At 50.3% G+C, this 18,224-nt stretch overlaps 1 protein-coding gene across 2 annotated transcripts in view; it reads left to right on the top strand.

Annotated features, from left to right (window-relative positions):
* The window catches only part of SH2D3C (SH2 domain containing 3C), a 376,681-nt gene that overhangs the window by 347,947 nt on the left and 10,510 nt on the right, over positions 1–18,224 (top strand). For both annotated transcript variants that reach the window (XM_078646656.1, XM_078646657.1), the window contains exons 8-10: positions 7,102–7,273; positions 9,068–9,179; positions 16,423–16,629. In XM_078646656.1, the coding sequence (XP_078502782.1) occupies positions 7,102–7,273; positions 9,068–9,179; positions 16,423–16,629 (491 nt within the window). The remainder of the gene's footprint in view (positions 1–7,101; positions 7,274–9,067; positions 9,180–16,422; positions 16,630–18,224) is intronic.

Raw genomic sequence — 18,224 nt, 5'->3', positions numbered from 1 at the left:
ACCGCCTCAAAGAAGAGGTTCAGTCTCTACTTCTGAAAGGAGCTATAGAGCTTGTGCCTCCCCAACATCGCGGGTCGGGCGTATACTCCTTTTATTTCCTGATTCCCAAAAAAGACGGTTCTCTCAGACCAATTTTACATCTCAGAGAACTCAATCGGTACATTCAGTCAGACCATTTCCACATGGTGACACTTCAGCTGGTACTTCTGCTACTACAGAGAGGCGACTTTCTAACTACTCTAGGTTTAAAAGACGCCTACTTTCATATAGCAGTTCACCCTGAGCATCACAAATTCCTCAGGTTTGTGCTAGCGGGTCAACACTACCAGTTTAGGGTACTCCCATTCGATGTCACCACTGCCCCCAGAGTTTTCACAGAGTGTCTGGCGGTAGTAGCTGCTCATCCAAGTAGACAGAGCATCCACGTCTTCCCGTACTTAGACGACTGGCTCATCAAAGCCAACACGTACCAACAATGTCTGCAGCACACTTTCAGGACAATTTGGTTACTGCATTAACTAGGGTTCACAATCAATATGCCAAAGTCACATCTCCAACCGACCAATAATCAGGACTACCTAAGAGCAACAATAGATGCTCAAAGAACTTTCGCCTTTCCCACCTCAGCCAGACTTTGAAATATTCAGGCTTTAGTTCTCCGCTTTCAATCCAACCATTGGATTCCAGCTCGAACTTACATGCAGCTACTGGGAATGATGTCACCCTGCATCATGGTCGTCCCCCATGCCAGGCTGCACAAGCGTCCACTTCAAGAAAGCTTAGCGAGTCAGTGGAACCAATCACAAGCTCTATTAACCGATCTAGTGTTGGTAACCAGCTTGACTCCTCGCTCTCTGCAGTGGTGGACCACACAAAATTTATCAAAAGGACGTCCGTTCCTAGACCCCGTGCCACAGATAGTACTGACAGCGTACGTGTCCATCGCTGGCTGGTGGAGCTCATCTACAACAGCATTTTGAAGCCAACAACAGACGTTGTTCCACATCAATCACCTCGAGCTGCTTGCAATATTCCTAGCACTCAAGGCGTTTCAAACTCACCTACAGAACAAGCCTGTCCTAATTCGTACAGACAACATGACAGCCATGGATGACATACATAAACGGGGGCGGGGACACTCTCTCCAACTGTCCCACTTAGCCCAAGACATCTGGAGGTGGGCCATTCACCACAAACTTTATCTCCTACCGGAACATCTCCCAGGAGTCAACAACCAGATTCTAGACCTCATCGGCAGACAGAGGCAGCAAATACACGAATGGGAACTCCACCCTCAGGTTCTCCTATCATACTTTCAACGTTGGGGCTTCCCAGACATAGACCTGTTCGTCACACACCAAAACGCAAAATGCCCAAACTTCACGTCCTTTGTCCAAAACCAATGTGCTATGGATGAATTGGTCAGGGATATTTGCCGACGCTTTTCCGCCTCTCCCACTCATTCCGCTAGTGGTTCGGAATCTCAAACAAGCGTCCCTGACCCTCATCCTGGTTGCTCCCACATGGGCATGTCAACCTTGGTTCACAACCCTATTGGAACTCTCAGTAGTTCCTCACCAAAAACTACTTCTTACACCCAATCCTCTCACACAAAGCCATGGAGACAGAAGACATCCAGACCCCAGTCAACTCAATCTGGCGATCTGGCTCCTGAAGTCTTAGCGTTTAGCTATCGTAATCGACCGCCAGACTGCATGAACATTATCAAAGAGACTAGATGTCCTACCACAAGAGCCTGCTATGCAGCAAAGTGGAAGCGGTTCGTGATAAACTGTAATAACAACCACGTCATCCCGCTTGAGGCTTCTGTACAAAACATTATATGTTATTTGTTACATCTACAACGTTCCAATGTAGCGTACACTTCCATACGCTTACATCTGGCTGCAATAGCTGCATACCTCCAGAATAGGCAGCATCTATCTCTCTTTAGAGTGCCTGTTTTCAAAGCCTTTCTGGAGGGACTCCAGAGTCATTTCCCCGAGACGTCCACCTGCTCCAGTGTGGAATCTCAACATTGTTCTCACCAGACTGATGGGTCTACCCTTTGAGCCATTGCACAAATGTGAACTGCAATTTGTCACATGGAAAGTTGTTTTCCTCGTTGCTATCACATTACTCAGAAGAGTGGGTGAGCTTCAGCCATTAACCATAGAAGAACCCTTTTTACAAATGCACCAAAATGAAGTGGTTCTTCTGACTAACCCTAAATTTCTTCCTTAAGTCGTTTCTGCTTTTCATATCAATCGATCTGTTGAGTTACCGTTGTTCTTCCCTCAACCAGACACAGTCGCAGAACGTGCCCTGCACACATCAGATGTAAAGAGAGCATTGCTTTATTATATAGAAAGGACAAAACCTTTCCGTAACACTAACCAACTTTTTGTCGCTTCTGCTCCACCGCACACAGGCAGTCAATCCCTTATCAGAATCAAGTATTGCAAGGTGGATAGTCAGGTGCATTCAGATAAGCTATGCAAAAGCTAAACGAATGTTAACAATTCCCCCTAGAGCGCACTCTACACGCAAACTGGGGGCTTCTATGGCATTCTTAGGGAACATACCCATAGATGACATCTGCAAAGCTGCACCATGGTCTACACCTCACACATTCACAAAACACTATTGTGTAGATGTGTTAACAAGACAGCAAGCTCGGGTGGGCCCGGCAGTTTTACGTACACTAGTTCAGACCACTGCAACAGCTACAGGTTATCCACCGCTTTGGGAGATAACTGCTATATAGTCTATGCACAGATATGAATTCAGCAGCCCTCATGCCTCGATCGGAAAATGCTACTTACCCAGTATGCATCTGTTCTTGGCATGTAGAGCTCTAGAATCACATGTGCCCACCCACCTCCCCGGGTACCTATACCTGCTGCAGTGACATCTTACTTAGATACATGCATTCGTGCACATCTCCTTTTACTACTCCTACTAACTCCATTATCACCCTCTGCGGGAAAACAATCTAACAATGGAGTCGATGCCCTTGCGCATTATCACCGAAAGGATGAGTCACCCACCTCACGACTGGAAAGACTTCTTCAAAGAAAAACAAAGTGCAAACATCCGGGCCCAACATTAGATGGAGATCTATGCGCGGCATATGACTCTATAGCTGTACATGCCAAGAGCAAATGCATGCTGGGTAAGTAGCATTTTCCTTCTTTCAGTTGGATGAAGAGGAGGGCCAGTGAGGTGACGCGACTCTCAGAGAGGCAAGTGACTGGAAGTGAGCTCGACATTGTCCCCAGTGGGGCAACAGCACCAAGAGAGAGGCTGACACGGCCTAGAGTGAGGCAGGATAGTCCCTCAGTACGGCCAACATGACCGAGGGTGACGTAAGCATGACCTAGAAAGAGGCTGGCAGGGCCCTCGGTGCCTCCAACGTGATCCGAAGGGAGGCGAGCACACGTGGCCAGCAGTGTGGTGCACATGAGCTAGAGGGGGGTCACATGGAATGCAGCAAGGCCAACATGTCCTAGAGTGAGTGTTGTCACACCTTAGGGCAGGTAGGACTCTTGCTCCTCAGAGACAGTGGGAAGGTTAATCCTAAGGGCTGGTAGTATTGTTGCCCCTCAGAGACGGTGGGACGGTCACACCTCATGGCAGGTAGTATTGTTACCCTAAGGGCTGGTAGTATTGTTTCCCTAAGGGCTGGTAGTATTGTTTCCCTAAGGGCTGGTAGTATTGTTTCCCTAAGGGCTGGTAGTATTGTTTCCCTAAGGGCTGGTAGTATTGCTAGAGCTCCGATTGTTATACCTCATGGGGGGTCGACCTGTTACACCTCAGAGAAAATAGCTCAGGGAGTTACTATTTTTACACCCTAGGGTAAAGAGGACATTTACACCTCAGGGCAAATAGTACTGATACAGCTGAGTGGGGCAGATCTATTACACTTTAGAGTGACAAGTACAGTTACACCACAGAGAGGGTGGGAACATCACACCACAGGGCAGGTGGTCCTGTTACTCCTCAGGGGGGAGCTCTGTTACACTTCAGAGAGTGGTACTGTTATTCAGGGCAGGTGATACTGTTACTCAGGTCAGGTGGTACTGTTACTCAGGGCAGGCGGTACTGTTACTCAGGGCAGGTGGTACTGTTACTCAGGGCAGGTAGGCAGGTGGGCAGGTGGTACTGTTACTCAGGGCAGGTGGTACTGTTACTCAGGGCAGGTGGTACTGTTACTCAGGGCAGGTGGTACTGTTACTCAGGGCAGGTGGTACTTTTACTCAGGGCAGGTGGTACTTTTACTCAGGGCAGGTGGTATTGTTATACCTCATGGGGGGTCGACCTGTTACACCTCAGAGAAAATAGCTCAGGGAGTTACTATTTTTACACCCTAGGGTAAAGAGGACATTTACACCTCAGGGCAAATAGTACTGATACAGCTGAGTGGGGCAGATCTATTACACTTTAGAGTGACAAGTACAGTTACACCACAGAGAGGGTGGGAACATCACACCACAGGGCAGGTGGTCCTGTTACTCCTCAGGGGGGGAGCTCTGTTACACTTCAGAGAGTGGTACTGTTATTCAGGGCAGGTGATACTGTTACTCAGGTCAGGTGGTACTGTTACTCAGGGCAGGCGGTACTGTTACTCAGGGCAGGTGGGCAGGTGGGCAGGTGGTACTGTTACTCAGGGCAGGTGGTACTGTTACTCAGGGCAGGTGGTACTGTTACTCAGGGCAGGTGGTACTGTTACTCAGGGCAGGTGGTACTGTTACTCAGGGCAGGTGGTACTGTTACTCAGAGCAGGTGGTAATGTTACTCAGGGCAGGTGGTACTGTTACTCAGGGCAGGTGGTACTGTTACTCAGGGCAGGTGGTACTGTTACTCAGGGCAGGTGGTACTGTTACTCAGGGCAGGTGGTACTTTTACTCAGGGCAGGTGGTACTTTTACTCAGGGCAGGTGGTACTGTTATTCAGGGCAGGTGGTACTGTTACTCAGGGCAGGTGGTACTGTTACTCAGGGCAGGTGGTACTGTTACTCAGAGCAGGTGGTACTGTTACTCAGGGCAGGTGGTACTGTTACTCAGGGCAGGTGATTCTGTTACTCAGAGCAGGTGATTCTGTTACTCAGAGCAGGTGGTTCTGTTACTCAGGGCAGGCGGTACTGTTACTCAGGGCAGGTGGTACTGTTACTCAGAGCAGGTGGTACTGTTACTCAGGGCAGGTGGTACTGTTACTCAGGGCAGGTGGTACTGTTACTCAGAGCAGGTGGTACTGTTACTCAGGGCAGGTGGTACTGTTACTCAGGGCAGGTGGTCCTGTTACTCAGTGCAGGTGGTACTGTTACTAAGGACAGGTGGTACTGTTACTAAGGGCAGGTGGTCCTGTTACTAAGGGCAGGTGGTCCTGTTACTAAGGGCAGGTGATTCTGTTACTCAGAGCAGGTGATTCTGTTACTCAGGGCAGGTGGTACTGTTACTCAGGGCAGGTGGTCCTGTTACTCAGGGCAGGTGGTACTGTTACTAAGGACAGGTGGTACTGTTACTCAGGGCAGGTGGTCCTGTTACTAAGGGCAGGTGGTCCTGTTACTAAGGGCAGGTGGTCCTGTTACTCAGGGCAGGTGGTCCTGTTACTCCTCAGGGGGGGACCTCTGTTACACTTCAGAGAGAGGTACTGTTGCTCAGGGCAGGTGGTACTGTTACTCAGAGCAGGTGGTACTGTTACTCAGGGCAGGTGGTCCTGTTACTCAGGGCAGGTTTTACTGCTAAGGGTTGGAATGTCTCATTTCACTTACTACTGATGACGTGCTTCGGCACCCCACCATGGGGTAAGAAGTATTTATTTATTTATTTGCAGAGTTTTATTTAGCACTGGCTAGACCCGGAGGTATCAGAGCGCTTTACATGAGGATTAGCGAGTTACAAAATGACGTCAGTTACAGGAGCCTAGTATAACATAGAGAAAAAAACAAAACAGTGTTACACAGTAACATGAGTTACTAGAGCAAAGCTTAACATATACACACATCCTATGGGGAATAGAAGGAAGAGTAAAATGGGGTTGGAATCAAGATCGGAACAGGAACAACAGGCAAGGGGGAAAGTAGTTCAGGAGAACCAAAAAGACAAAGTGAAAGTCAAACAAGGCGGCTGATTCGTCGGAAGGCGGGGGAAGGAAGGAGACATGGCGGAGAGACGAAGGAAAGTCTGTCCAATGTCCGGCTGCGTAGGTGACGGCCGAGGGGGTGATCCACAGCAATCTCCTCTAGAGCTACCTAGGTAGCTCCACCGGGCATCGGCCATATTGCTAGGTCTGCAGCCCCAATTCTTGTCTGAAATTGTTCGAAAAGGGTCCCGGGGGGAAGATGTGGAGGCCAGGAGACATTGGTTAGGGAGGCCGGGGGTTACGTACGGCCACTCCAGGGCACAGTCTTCCAGTGACTCGGGCCCCCCCCCTGCCCCCCCACCGGTGCATCACGTCTCAAGGGCCTCGTGGTTAGAGGAGGGATTGCTGTATCGTTGTGGGAGTTTTACAAGAACACCAGGTTCTATCACCCCCTCCGGCTCCCAATGGGCCACTTGGATCCCTGGAGCGCGTCGGCAGAAGGTTACCACAGATAGGTCTAGTGCATGACTTCAGGCGGCTCCCTTCGTGCTGGGATCACCGTGTACTGATTGTGAGGACCATGGGCGCCATCTTGGAGTCAGGCAATAGGCCAGGCAATTTTTATGTGGGCTCTAATCTCCCCCCAGCGCACCGTGGGGCCCCACAGGACTGGCCAGGGGAATCGGCCTCTCTTCTGCTTAGGTTTGGCTGAAGTTTCTCCCTGTTTGCCGCTTTGGTGATAGAGCGCACTGCGGAGGTGAAGGCCACTCTCACCGGCTCGTGCGTGTCTGATCTGGGGGTCCTATATTAAGGCCACTACTACCCCTGTTACATATTAGGAGGACAGTACTGCCACATCTCAGGGTGGGGAGTCCTGCTACACCCCAGTGAGAGTTGAAAGGTCACAATATGGATAGTAGGGGCTCCACCCCTCAGCGTCACACCTGAAGCACTCCCCCCTTCTCCCCTCTCTCTATCAACACTTTACTCACAGACGTCTTTCCCTCTTTCCCACAGGTTCCACACCATGTCCATCATGATAGCCGTGGACATCTTGGGGTGCACCGGCAGCACGGAGGAGCGGGCCGCCATGCTTCACAAGACCATCCAGCTGGCGGCGGAGCTGAAGAGCACCATGGGGAACATGTTTAGCTTCGCTGCGGTGATGACGGCGCTGGAGATGGCGCAGGTAGGGGGCGCTGCGCTGTTCTCACCTCTGGGACCACCTACCAGCCCTGGCACCTCAAGAGGTCCCAGCAAGACCCCCCCATGAACCTGGACCCAGCGTCACCAGCCCTACTACCTCAGGGGTCACAGCATCACCCCCACAACACTAGACATGCCCAACCTCTGCCCACCACAACACATCTGCTGCCAGTGCCACCTTTGTGGGTCACCATATGAATCTCCCACCTGCACCCACTGCACCCTATATCTGCTGCTATTGCCACCTTAAGGGGTCCCCTCATGACTTCTTCCCTGATACTGGGCCTGCACCATGTCCACACACAGCCCCCCATGTCTGCTGCCACCTGAAGGGGTCACTACATGACACCCCCATGATACTGCGCCTGCTTCATATCTGTGCACTGCACCCCATGTCCGCTGCCACTGCCACATTAAGGGGTTTCCACATGACACGCCCCATGATTGTCCAGTGCACCCCTTTACCAGCTGCTCATGCCATCCACCCCAGAACCAGATCCGTCACTGCTAAGTCCTACCCCCTGAACCAGAAAACACGACCAATTAACTGCACCATGAATTCAAGCTACTGCCTTCCCGGGCACCCTGAATCTGCCACAATTGCCGTGCCCGGCACCCAGCGCCACCCCTGATCACTGCTGTCCATGGAACCCAACCAGCTTCGTCACTGCTCTCCACCGACGTTGAGTGCCACCTCCGGTGTCCTTTGTTTCCTCTATGCCGTGATTCCACTCCCAGCTCCCCTCGACTTCTCTCCTGCACCCCGCAACAATCAGCTTCCCTTTTCCGTGCACCCTAATAACCATTCCTGGGCACCCTAAGAGCCCCATACCAGCTATCCCTCCCCTGCACAACCAGGCCAGCACTTCCCACTTTTCCTTCAAAAAGTGTAAGTACCCTGCACGTGCACCCCAGGATAGTGGCTTCTGCTGCCTCGTCCAGACAGTCCCACTCCACCGCACCCCAAGCGCAACAACTCAACTGCACTACAAAGACATTTTATGCCCCAGCAGGGGTCTTCTGCACCACCAGGTGAGCCCCTCACATATGCACCCAATGGTATGCTCCTCAAGCCTGCCCGCGCCCCCCCAGCTCGGTGTTCATCCCTGACCCCCCAAGCCCACACACCGCAGCCATGTCCCACCTGGCCAGCTCCTCAGCTCAGCCCCTCCAGACCAGCTCCCAACTGTGCAACTCCTGAGTGACGCTTTAGGTCTCTGCCTCTGGCTGGTTATCAGCTCTGATCCCCTCCCCAGCTCAATAACCATCCCTGCTCCCCCAGGTCAGCGTCCTCAGCCTTTTATCCATTCGCAGATTCCTTCAATATTGACTTCTGCGGCTCAGCGCTGTCTTCGCTGCCTGGATCCCTCACTCCAGGACAGCGCCTCCGCTCAGCTTCCTGCTGCATGCTTCCTAGCCCTGCCCCCACACCCGAAAGATCCTCTTCCTTGCACCCCCAAACCAGGTTCTCAATCCTACACTGACATGCTTCTCAACCCCCAATCCAACTCCTGATCCCTGACCCCCCCCCCCCCGACCGCCACTGTTCTTGCTGATAGAATCTGAGATTTGATCTTGGTGCCCAGACCAGAGATCTGATATTTGCTGAAATGTGAGATCTGATCTCTGTGCTTAAACCTGAGATCTCACCTGTGTGCTGAGACCCCAGATCTGTTCTCTTTGCTGAAACCTGAGATCTGATCTCTGTTCTCTGATTTGTGATTTGATGTTTGCGCTTACACCTGAGATCTGACCTCTATAATGTCCGTCCTTCCAGATATCCAGGCTGGAGCAGACGTGGATGACCCTGCGGCAGCGGCATACCGAAGGCGCCATCTTGTACGAGAAGAAACTCAAGCCTTTCCTGAAGAGCCTGAACGAGGGAAAAGGTACTTTAGCCAGAAGAGGGGGTGAAAGGATCCTCCAGCTAACACACTTTGAGAACCTTAAAATTGGGGGAGTTGATGGGTGGTTTGCAGTCTGCCAGTTCATATCCAATTTTGTTTACACAAGCCTGCTGCAAGGACCTCAGCCACAAGGAGAAATGCTATTGTTAATCACATATAAAGCATGTTTTACAAACTCCACTGTAATTTGTGATATCACCAAACAAAAATGCGCTCATTTGTACAAAACAAACCCAGTCCTATTCTTGCTTAAGGCATTTTACATCAGCCATCCCTTAATTCCTCCTCCTTCTGCCCTTGCTGTCAACCTCCTCTTTACGTTACAGTCGCTTGACATTTGGCTCCTGTCAAACCTAGCATTCAGGCTCCATGGTCGCAATGGTTGGCATTTGAATATGGTACCAACAGTAGGAATAAAACTTATGTTTGTAGCACGTGTGGCGTTAGATACACATGCTTTGCGTCTACTGTTGGGCTCAGACATTATAAGTTTTGTTTGTCTTTTTGAAGTGCGAAGAAACTTTGAGGCCCAAGATGTGTGAATCCTCCTAAGAGTCACAATGCACCGGGGCACCAACTCCACCCGTAGATTGTTTTTTTCCGCCGTTGGGTTCGGACGTGTTCTGTAACGGCTCACGGCTTCGAGGTTGAAGGGTTCCCTGGGCTTTTCTATGACATAGTCCTCGCAATCATTGACATGTAAGAATGGAGAACAGTCCTCCTGGTTCTGTGATAAACGGAGAACAATCATACACAACTAGAGAGGAATCTCTGCGGTGCTGTGGCACACAGACGAGATTCGCAATTGAGGCTCCGTCGAGCCCTTCTTCCCCCAGACACAGCGACTTGGAGAATGTGGGCAAATACACCGTACAACACCAAGTGTCGGTGGACTGACCACCCCGGCATCGGTAATCTTTGCCGCTTCCTTCAGTACATCGAGTCCATCGTCTCTAGAAACATATCAGTAAAGGTTTATGGAATTATGGAATCTGTGTGAATGCAACTGGTAAAACCAGAGAGTGGATGAGGCAGATTTAGGGTCAGGAGAAACGAGGGATAGTGCCACCTGCCCCAGAGATTAGTAGAACATGACGCAGCCACCCCGTTGACATCAGTGCATGGACTGCGTTGTCGGAAATAAACATTTCGCTCTGGTGTGTCTTGCATTTCTACTTGGATCAGACTGATCCACTCACGAGCTTGAGCCTGAGACTCGTTCAAGCAGCAGCCGTAACCCTGACACTTCTGAAACCAAAGAGGCCAGCTGTGTGGAGCTGACGTGGACACACCGACGCTGTACACTGTCTGATGATGACTAAGCCTGAAATTCCGTTTCGCTTGCAGAATTTGCAGAATTTGGGTAATTTCGCGTTCCGTGGAGAACGCAAAATCAGCCTTAATTCTGCGTTGTGCGACTTCGCAAACTTTTTTGCTTGTTCGCGTTCACAAAATGCGTGCTTGCGAGATATTTCCCCCCGAGCACGGAAACAGCGATTGCGAACAGTAAAAAAGCATCGTGAACAAGCAATTCCCCTTGTTCACGGAATTTCTGCGTGTTCGCAGAGATTTTTTACCGTTTCGCGGAGATTTGCGTAACGCGATTACGCAAATTCCGCCCACCCCTAATGATGACCCTGTAACCATACACAGGACCAAGATGTCAGCTCTTACCAATGAAGGCCTCGTTCATTTGTCCGTACGCTGTTGTGACAATGCAGGGACCTCCTTACTTCACACAAATGTAAATTGTAATGTAAATGTAATGTAATGTAAATTGATACTTGTATAGCGCACTACTCACCCGCAAGGGTCTCAAGGCGCTTGTACGAATACCGCTGTGGAACCCATCCTGGCTTTCCCTGTGAGGTGTCCACTCCTCAGCACCCCCAAGGTGGAGGCCAGGCATCCTTAGCGTTGTGGGGGCCGTTGTGGAGATTAAGCAAGCTATTGCCCAGAGTTGCAGAGTGGGACTCCATGATTGGAATAGGCACTGAGGTGAGAATTATCAGGTCCGTAGAATTTTTGAGCCCAAGACCCGCCGAGGCGGGGAATTGAACCCTTGTCCCGGGCCAGACCTCTGCATCAGGGTCTGCCACTCTAACCATTGAGCCACACTTCTCCACAAACACACCGATTGTTTTTCCGTACTCTATCAATGTTGCTACAGCACATAAAAAGGCCAGTGTGCCGATGAGACATCCACAAGGTAAAAAGAGCACTAGGGAGGTAGATAGAGAGGCTGAGAGATCAGTCACCAAATAATGGTGCATTGTCAGTTCAAATGCACTGCTCAGCAGACATGGCCACCGAAACCAGGAGCCGATAGAGAAACCCGTACAACACCTCCTAAAGAAACACCGGAAAAGGACACTTCATAATATCCAAGAAGGCAAACCATTGCCAGTGTGTGTTTGAAGTCTGCGTTAGAAGCATTGGGCACAGCAAGCAGACAAGTCTGCCTGTGACCCACCCTGAGTAGACGCCTCTGGCTGAGGGTTCAAGCCGCAAGTACAGGCGTTTGCGAATCATAAAGTTAAACTTTGTACTTGTATAGCACACTTATACCCTGAGGCCTCTAGGCACTGTACGCATACCGCTGTGGAACCCTTTCTGGCTTTTCCCTGTGAAGTGTCCACTCCTGGGCACCCCCAAGGTGAAGCCAGGCATCCCAGCGCTGCTGGGGCCGGTGTGGAGATTAAGCAAGCTATTGCCCAGAGTCGCAGAGTGGGACCCATGATTAGAATAGGCACCGAGGCGAGAGAATTATCGGGTCCGAGGACATTAAGCCCAAGACCCGCCGAGGCGGGAATTGAACCCTGGTCCCTGGCCAGACCTCTGCATCAGGGTCTGCCGCTCTAACCATTGAGCCACACTTCTCCACTGGTGAAGTAATGGTGAAAGCCTCTTTGGAGCTCCGTGGATGATTCATTACAAAGAATGAAAAAAGGCGAACATGGCTCAGGCAGCGAGCACTGTGCAGTTGAAAGGACCCTTCGGGGGAGGGTTGAGGGCGGGAGTGTTGCCCCAAGACAAAACATCCAGGGAAGAGGGTGAACCTCAACCGGTTACCCCACATGTCGCCTTCATGCTGCAGCCTAGCTCACGAAGCGCACTGGCGCTACGGCAAAATCTAGACTCAACAAGGCAACAGCCTTTCCAAGGGACGGCCAGTGGAAGAAGTAACCCTCCCAGCACCCCCCACCCCTGTGAGGGCTGGACTTTCAAATAAGTGACAACCCAAAACATGCCCCCCTATACACAAAAGAGCTCTGACAAACAGACATTAAATGGGATACAACACGGACACTGCGCAGAACTAAGACAAAAGCCACAAAATATTCGGTCACCGATAAAAATGTGCAGCAAGGAAGAGCAGCTGTGTTTACGGCACGCAGGCAAGAGAGAGGGCGTCAAGGTAAGAACAGCCCTTTGCTGGGGCAGCTGTGCACGGTACAAATAAAAATAACATAACATAACGCACCAAGGAGTGTACGCAACCCTTCTTCCTGGTGCCCAAACCAGACAAGACGCTCTGGCCAAAGGAACATAAACAAATTCATAAAGGCTTAAATATTCAAAATGACCACACTTCTGGCGGCCGTCTCATGGCTGCAAAAAGGGGGCTGTATGGCCACCATAGACCGCAAAGTCGCCTGCTTGCATGCGTCCACGAATGCAGGACATAGGAAGCTCCTGAGGCTCAGTGTAGACGAGGCACTTTATTAATTCAAAGTTCTCCCTTTGGGATGAAATCTGCACCAAGGGTTTTCACCAAGTGTCTAGCGGTAGCAGCCGCACACTTGAGGAGACAGGACGTTCAGACGTCCTCTTACCGAGGCGATTGGCTAATAAAAGCCGGATTCTTTAGACAGTGCCAAGAAAGCATACACGCTCCACAGGCTGGGGTTCGCCTTAAACATAGAAACACCATCCCCATCTCCATAACGAGAAAATACTTTTCTGCTGGTGAGACAAAGTTCAAGGCAGCCCAAAGTTTACCCGGTTGCAAAAATGATCTTGCAATAACAGAGCAAACTCACCTTTACCAGAGGGGGCAAACTAAGGGCCTGATTCACAGAACTAACTTAAGACAAAATCCTAAACTTACTACTTTTGGTATTCACAGAAGTTAGGATTTTGTCTTAAGTTTGTCTTAAGACAAACTTAAGAAAAACTTAAGACAAAATCCTAACTTAAGTCTGTCTTAAGTCTGTCTTAAGACAAACTTAAGACAAAATCCTAACTTCTGTGAATACCAAAAGTAGTAACTTTAGGATTTTGTCTTAAGTTAGTTCTGTGAATCGGGCCCTAGGAGTCAGGACGGAAGGGATGATCGTGTCTCGCATTCCACCAATTGCCCAGCCAGGCTACACACAAGACCACTCCAGGAGGGACCCCCAACATCTATGGCCACAGGAACCGGGAGCTGGAAGGGTCCAGTGGTTGTCACAGGGAAAATACACAAATAGAACAGTGGTGCCGCTTAGGCGATATCACTGCCAGCAGAGATATCGGCTCCCTTGAGCTTTGAGCCGACGGGCTCCTGGACGACGCACCTGCATGCCGGTTCGGGCATCGAGGCCTTTGACGGTTGCTTGGCAGCCTTCTCTTCCACCCCTAACTATTTTCTCTAATGATGAGGGAAGTTATCCCGAGGCCCGAGCCATGTCTCGGGCGATATCCAAAAACCCGGGACATGTATCGGGTCTAGAGATTATCAGTTCAACAAGTACTTACTTGCACCCACTGGGGTGAACCGCTCAGGAACTCCATGTACCAGAGTCCCTAGGGGCGATCCGGAGGAGGGGCTAGCGGTGTGTGGTCTATTGCGATTGTGTCTACACTGCCAGCAGAGCGTTCAGACATCCAACTCCCTTGTATCCATCGCAATGACGCTTTCCACACAGAGTGGGGGGTCAGCATGGGAAAACTGAATGTCAGCTCCATAAAGATAGGGTGGTTCTTCGCACCCATCCATGTACCAGAGTCCCTGGGGGCGATCCGGAGGAGGGGCTAGCGGTGTGCGGTCCATTGCGATTGTGTCTACTCAATTGGCTCCCTTGAGCTTTGAGCCGACGGGCTCCTGGACGACGCACCTGCGTGCCGGTTCTGGCATCGAGGCCTTTGACGGTTGCTTGGCGGCCTTCTCTTCCACCCCTAACTATTTTCTCTACTGATGAGGGAAGTTATCCCGAGGCCTGAGCCATGTCTCGGGCGATATCCAAAAACCCGGGACATGTATCGGGTCTAGAGATTATCAGTTCAACAAGTACTTACTTGCACCCACTGGGGTGAACCACTCAAGAACTCCATGTACCAGAGTCTCTGGGGGCGATCCGGAGGAGGGGCTAGCGGTGTGTGGTCTATTGCGATTGTGTCTACACTGCCAGCAGAGCGTTCAGACATCCAACTCCCTTGTAACCATCGCAATGACACTTTCCACACAGAGTGGGGGGTCAGCATGGGAAAACGGAACGTCAGCTTCATAAAGATAGGGTGGTTCTTTGCATCAATCCAAAATTAATTCCCAAGGTAGTTTCTGCTTTTCATATCAACCAATCAGTTGAGTTACCTGTGTTTTTTCCTCAACCTGATTCAATAGCAGAACAAGCTCTTCACACGCTTGATGTTCGAAGGGCCTAATTGTACTACATAGAAAGGACAAAATATTTTCGCAAAACAAAGCAACTATTTGTTGCATTTGCTCCACCTCACAAAGGAAATCCCGTCTCTAACTGAGGCATCTCAAGATGGATTGTTAAATGCATTCAAACATGCTATGCTGAAGCTCAAAGAACTTTATCCATACCCCCTGCGGCACATTCCACTAGAAAAATAGGTGCTAGTATGGCCTTCTTTGGGAACATTCCTATGGCTGACGTATGTAAGGCAGCTGCCTGGTTTACATCACACACATTTACCAAACACTATTGTGTAGATGTGTTAGCTCGTCAACAGGCTAATGTAGGCCAAGCTGTGCTAAAGGCACTGTTTCAAACAACTGCAACCCCCACTGGTTGGCCACCGCTTTTGGAGAGTACTGCTTTGTAGTCAATGCAAAGCATGTGTACCTACAGCACACATTATGGATAATGTTACTTACCCTGTAAGCATCTGTTCTTGGCATGTAGAGCATAGATTCACATGTCCCATCCGCCTCCACGAGCAACTATGTTGCTGTTCTTAATTATACATTCATACGCATGGACATCTCCATTCTACACTTACTTACTCCATTCTCTCCCTCTTGCGGGAAACAATGGAGTCGATGCCCATGCGCACTATCACCGAAAGAATGAGTCACCTTAACTCATGACTAAGAAAGACTACTTTGAAGAAAAACAACTTGCAAACATCCGGACCCAACACTAGATGGCAGGAGTAATGTAATCCTTCTTTACTGCAATTCCCCTTACAGACGTCACTGCTGCATACTTTCTATTTTTGTATTTATTTAAAGTTTTATAAAGCAAGTATCACATTCAGTCGACATCGAACTGCTTTATTTTTGACAGAAAAACAATAAAGAAATTGCAAGTCACGTGGACAAGTCCTAGTTAATTGCCAACACAGTACAATGTCCCACAGCACTTCCTCTTTCAAGCACTTTGGTGAAAGCCCAGATTAAGAGGAGCAGGAGACAGCAAAGACCCACACCACAGGGGGTACCTGATCCAAAGTTTGGGGTACCTCAGTCACACTACAGAGGTTGTATGTCATTACAACGCAGGCTTTTACCCCGCATGCCATTACAACGCGGGGATTACAACGAAAGTCGTTACAACGACATTCGCTGGAGGGCACTGGATAGTGGAATAGTTTAATTTTCTATTCCAACTCCAGCCCACGTTGACAGTAGGGAAGGTGTTGGATAGAAAATTAAACTATTCCCTATCCAACAGCGCTCTCCAGCGAAAGTCGTTGTAACTACTTTCGTTGTAATCCCTGCGTTGTAATGGTAGTGCGGGGTAATCCCCGCGTTGTAATGGCTGTTCTCCACTACAGACATCCCCCACTCTTGGGGTCCTGGCACCTATCTCCTAGACTCCTCTCCTGAAAGTTCACTTTCTCCCAGAGTGCTTTTCGGCTCCCAGAATCTATGCTGACATCAGAGTCCTCAGCCAATAGCAGCAGGAAGAATGCAGGTCCAAGCAAGCGTGGTTGTCTCTCTCAATACTGTCTGGACAGGACACTGACCTTCTCTGCTTCTGATTGCTTACAGAAGGTTCCCCGCTGACCACCACCACGTTCCCACACATTGTGCCACTCATCCTGCTCCTGGAACGAGATTCCGTCTTGTCGGATGGGGCTGAGCCCTGGGAGAGCATCGACGGCGGCGTGGAGGTGGTGATGGCACATCTGGAGGCCGCGCGCATGGTGGCGCACCATGGTGGACTCTACCGCACCAACGCCGAGATCAAGCTGCAAGGTATGTGGTAACGCCCCCCCTGTGCAAGTCCCCAAGATGGAACCTTCCTATAGGCCTCACTGGCAGCACAAGCCATCCACTCAGCTGCACACAGAACCACCATGGCATAGAACACTGCACAGCAACCTTGCAGCAGATTGCAACAGAGCACAGGGATCACACAAGCCCACATCCAGCCTTTCAGGTCCTATAGGCACACGCCAAAGCGCTAGACACAGGTAGGAAGATGGGTGGATGGGCAACTTCAGCACAGAGGTATTGTGAGAGTCCACAAACACCACAGGAGCAACCTAAGGACAGGTACCATGAGAAGCTGTGAGGTGCACAAAGGCAGCATAACTGGCCTTGTAAAGTACATAGAATCACCATAGGAGCAGCCGCGGCCCGTGCAGGTAAGAGCGGTGGGGCCGGGTGGAGCGGGGATTCCGATAGACAATGACGAGGGAAAATGTATTATTTATTTAATCTACTCGTGTCACCGTCTTTCGGAAGCTGGGGCAAGATATGGTCTATGCAAGCTGTGAGTGTCCACTGCCAAATCAGTGTTGGATAACCGAGTACCCAGGGTGGAACAGGGGTCTCAAAAGGTCGCGGCTGAGGGAAAGATCATGTTATACTGTGTTGGAGGCACATTTAAACAAGTGTGAGGGACGTCATTTGTTATACCCTGATCGGTTTTTACCTCATTTTCGGAATATGGATCATTTTAAAACTGTGTAAAATTGAATTTGATGGCTTTTTAACTCTGTGACTGTGTCACTCGCATCGGAGCTAGCCGAGTGCTGATTGGCTGGGGGAGACCCAATCCGTATCCTGGTTGGTTGTAGGCAGTGGAGGGGGCTATTGCCATACCTACAGAAGGAGCAGTGGGTGTGCCAGTAGGCGCGCCAAAGACACGCCCGTCTGGGCCCATCCTCGTCCGGACAGGGCCAAGGGCCAGTTACCATGCCCCTGCCATCACTTATACCAGGAATAAACTGTTGGGCTACAATCATGGGAGGTGTGACACCCCTCAATCACAAAGGCATTAATGGAATTAGGGTTCTTGGAATCCCAACAAAGGGACCAAGAGGTCAGGAGGCACTTTACCTCCAACAGACAATGCCAGCACCAGGCACTACCCCCAGGACCCCTCAGCCTACCCCCCTTGAACTCCCGGTGGGGCACTTGAACACTCGCCCCTTAGTGAAGCACCAGGATGAGGTCTTTTCTCTCCCGGAGTCCCAGTCCCCGGGTATCCTGCTATTAACGTAGACTTGGCTCTCGGAGGAGTCCTCTCCAAACATACCTGTGGCCCTCCCCAACAATTACTATATCCTACAAACCAATAGGAACATGAGGAAGCAGGGAGGGGGCGGCGGCTATTATCAAGAAAGAACGCCGCTTTGCTAAAATGACCTCTTTAGTGCTCCCCGGGGTGGATCCACTGGGAATCTTCATCCTTGTCTGTCACTTGTCTGTTGTTATAAAGACCCCCCAAACACATGCCAGACTTCCCTCAGGCCCTTGCCGAATCCTTGGCGTCGCGAATGATAGATTTATTTATTTATTTATTTATTATGCAATTTTCTATAGCGCGAACAAGACCCTTGGGT

This window comes from Lissotriton helveticus, chromosome 5_2, assembly GCF_964261635.1.
Source record: "Lissotriton helveticus chromosome 5_2, aLisHel1.1, whole genome shotgun sequence".
Classification (NCBI taxonomy): Eukaryota; Metazoa; Chordata; class Amphibia; order Caudata; family Salamandridae; genus Lissotriton; species Lissotriton helveticus.
Note: the sequence above shows the minus strand (reverse complement) of the source record. Positions and strands in the feature narration are given on the sequence as shown.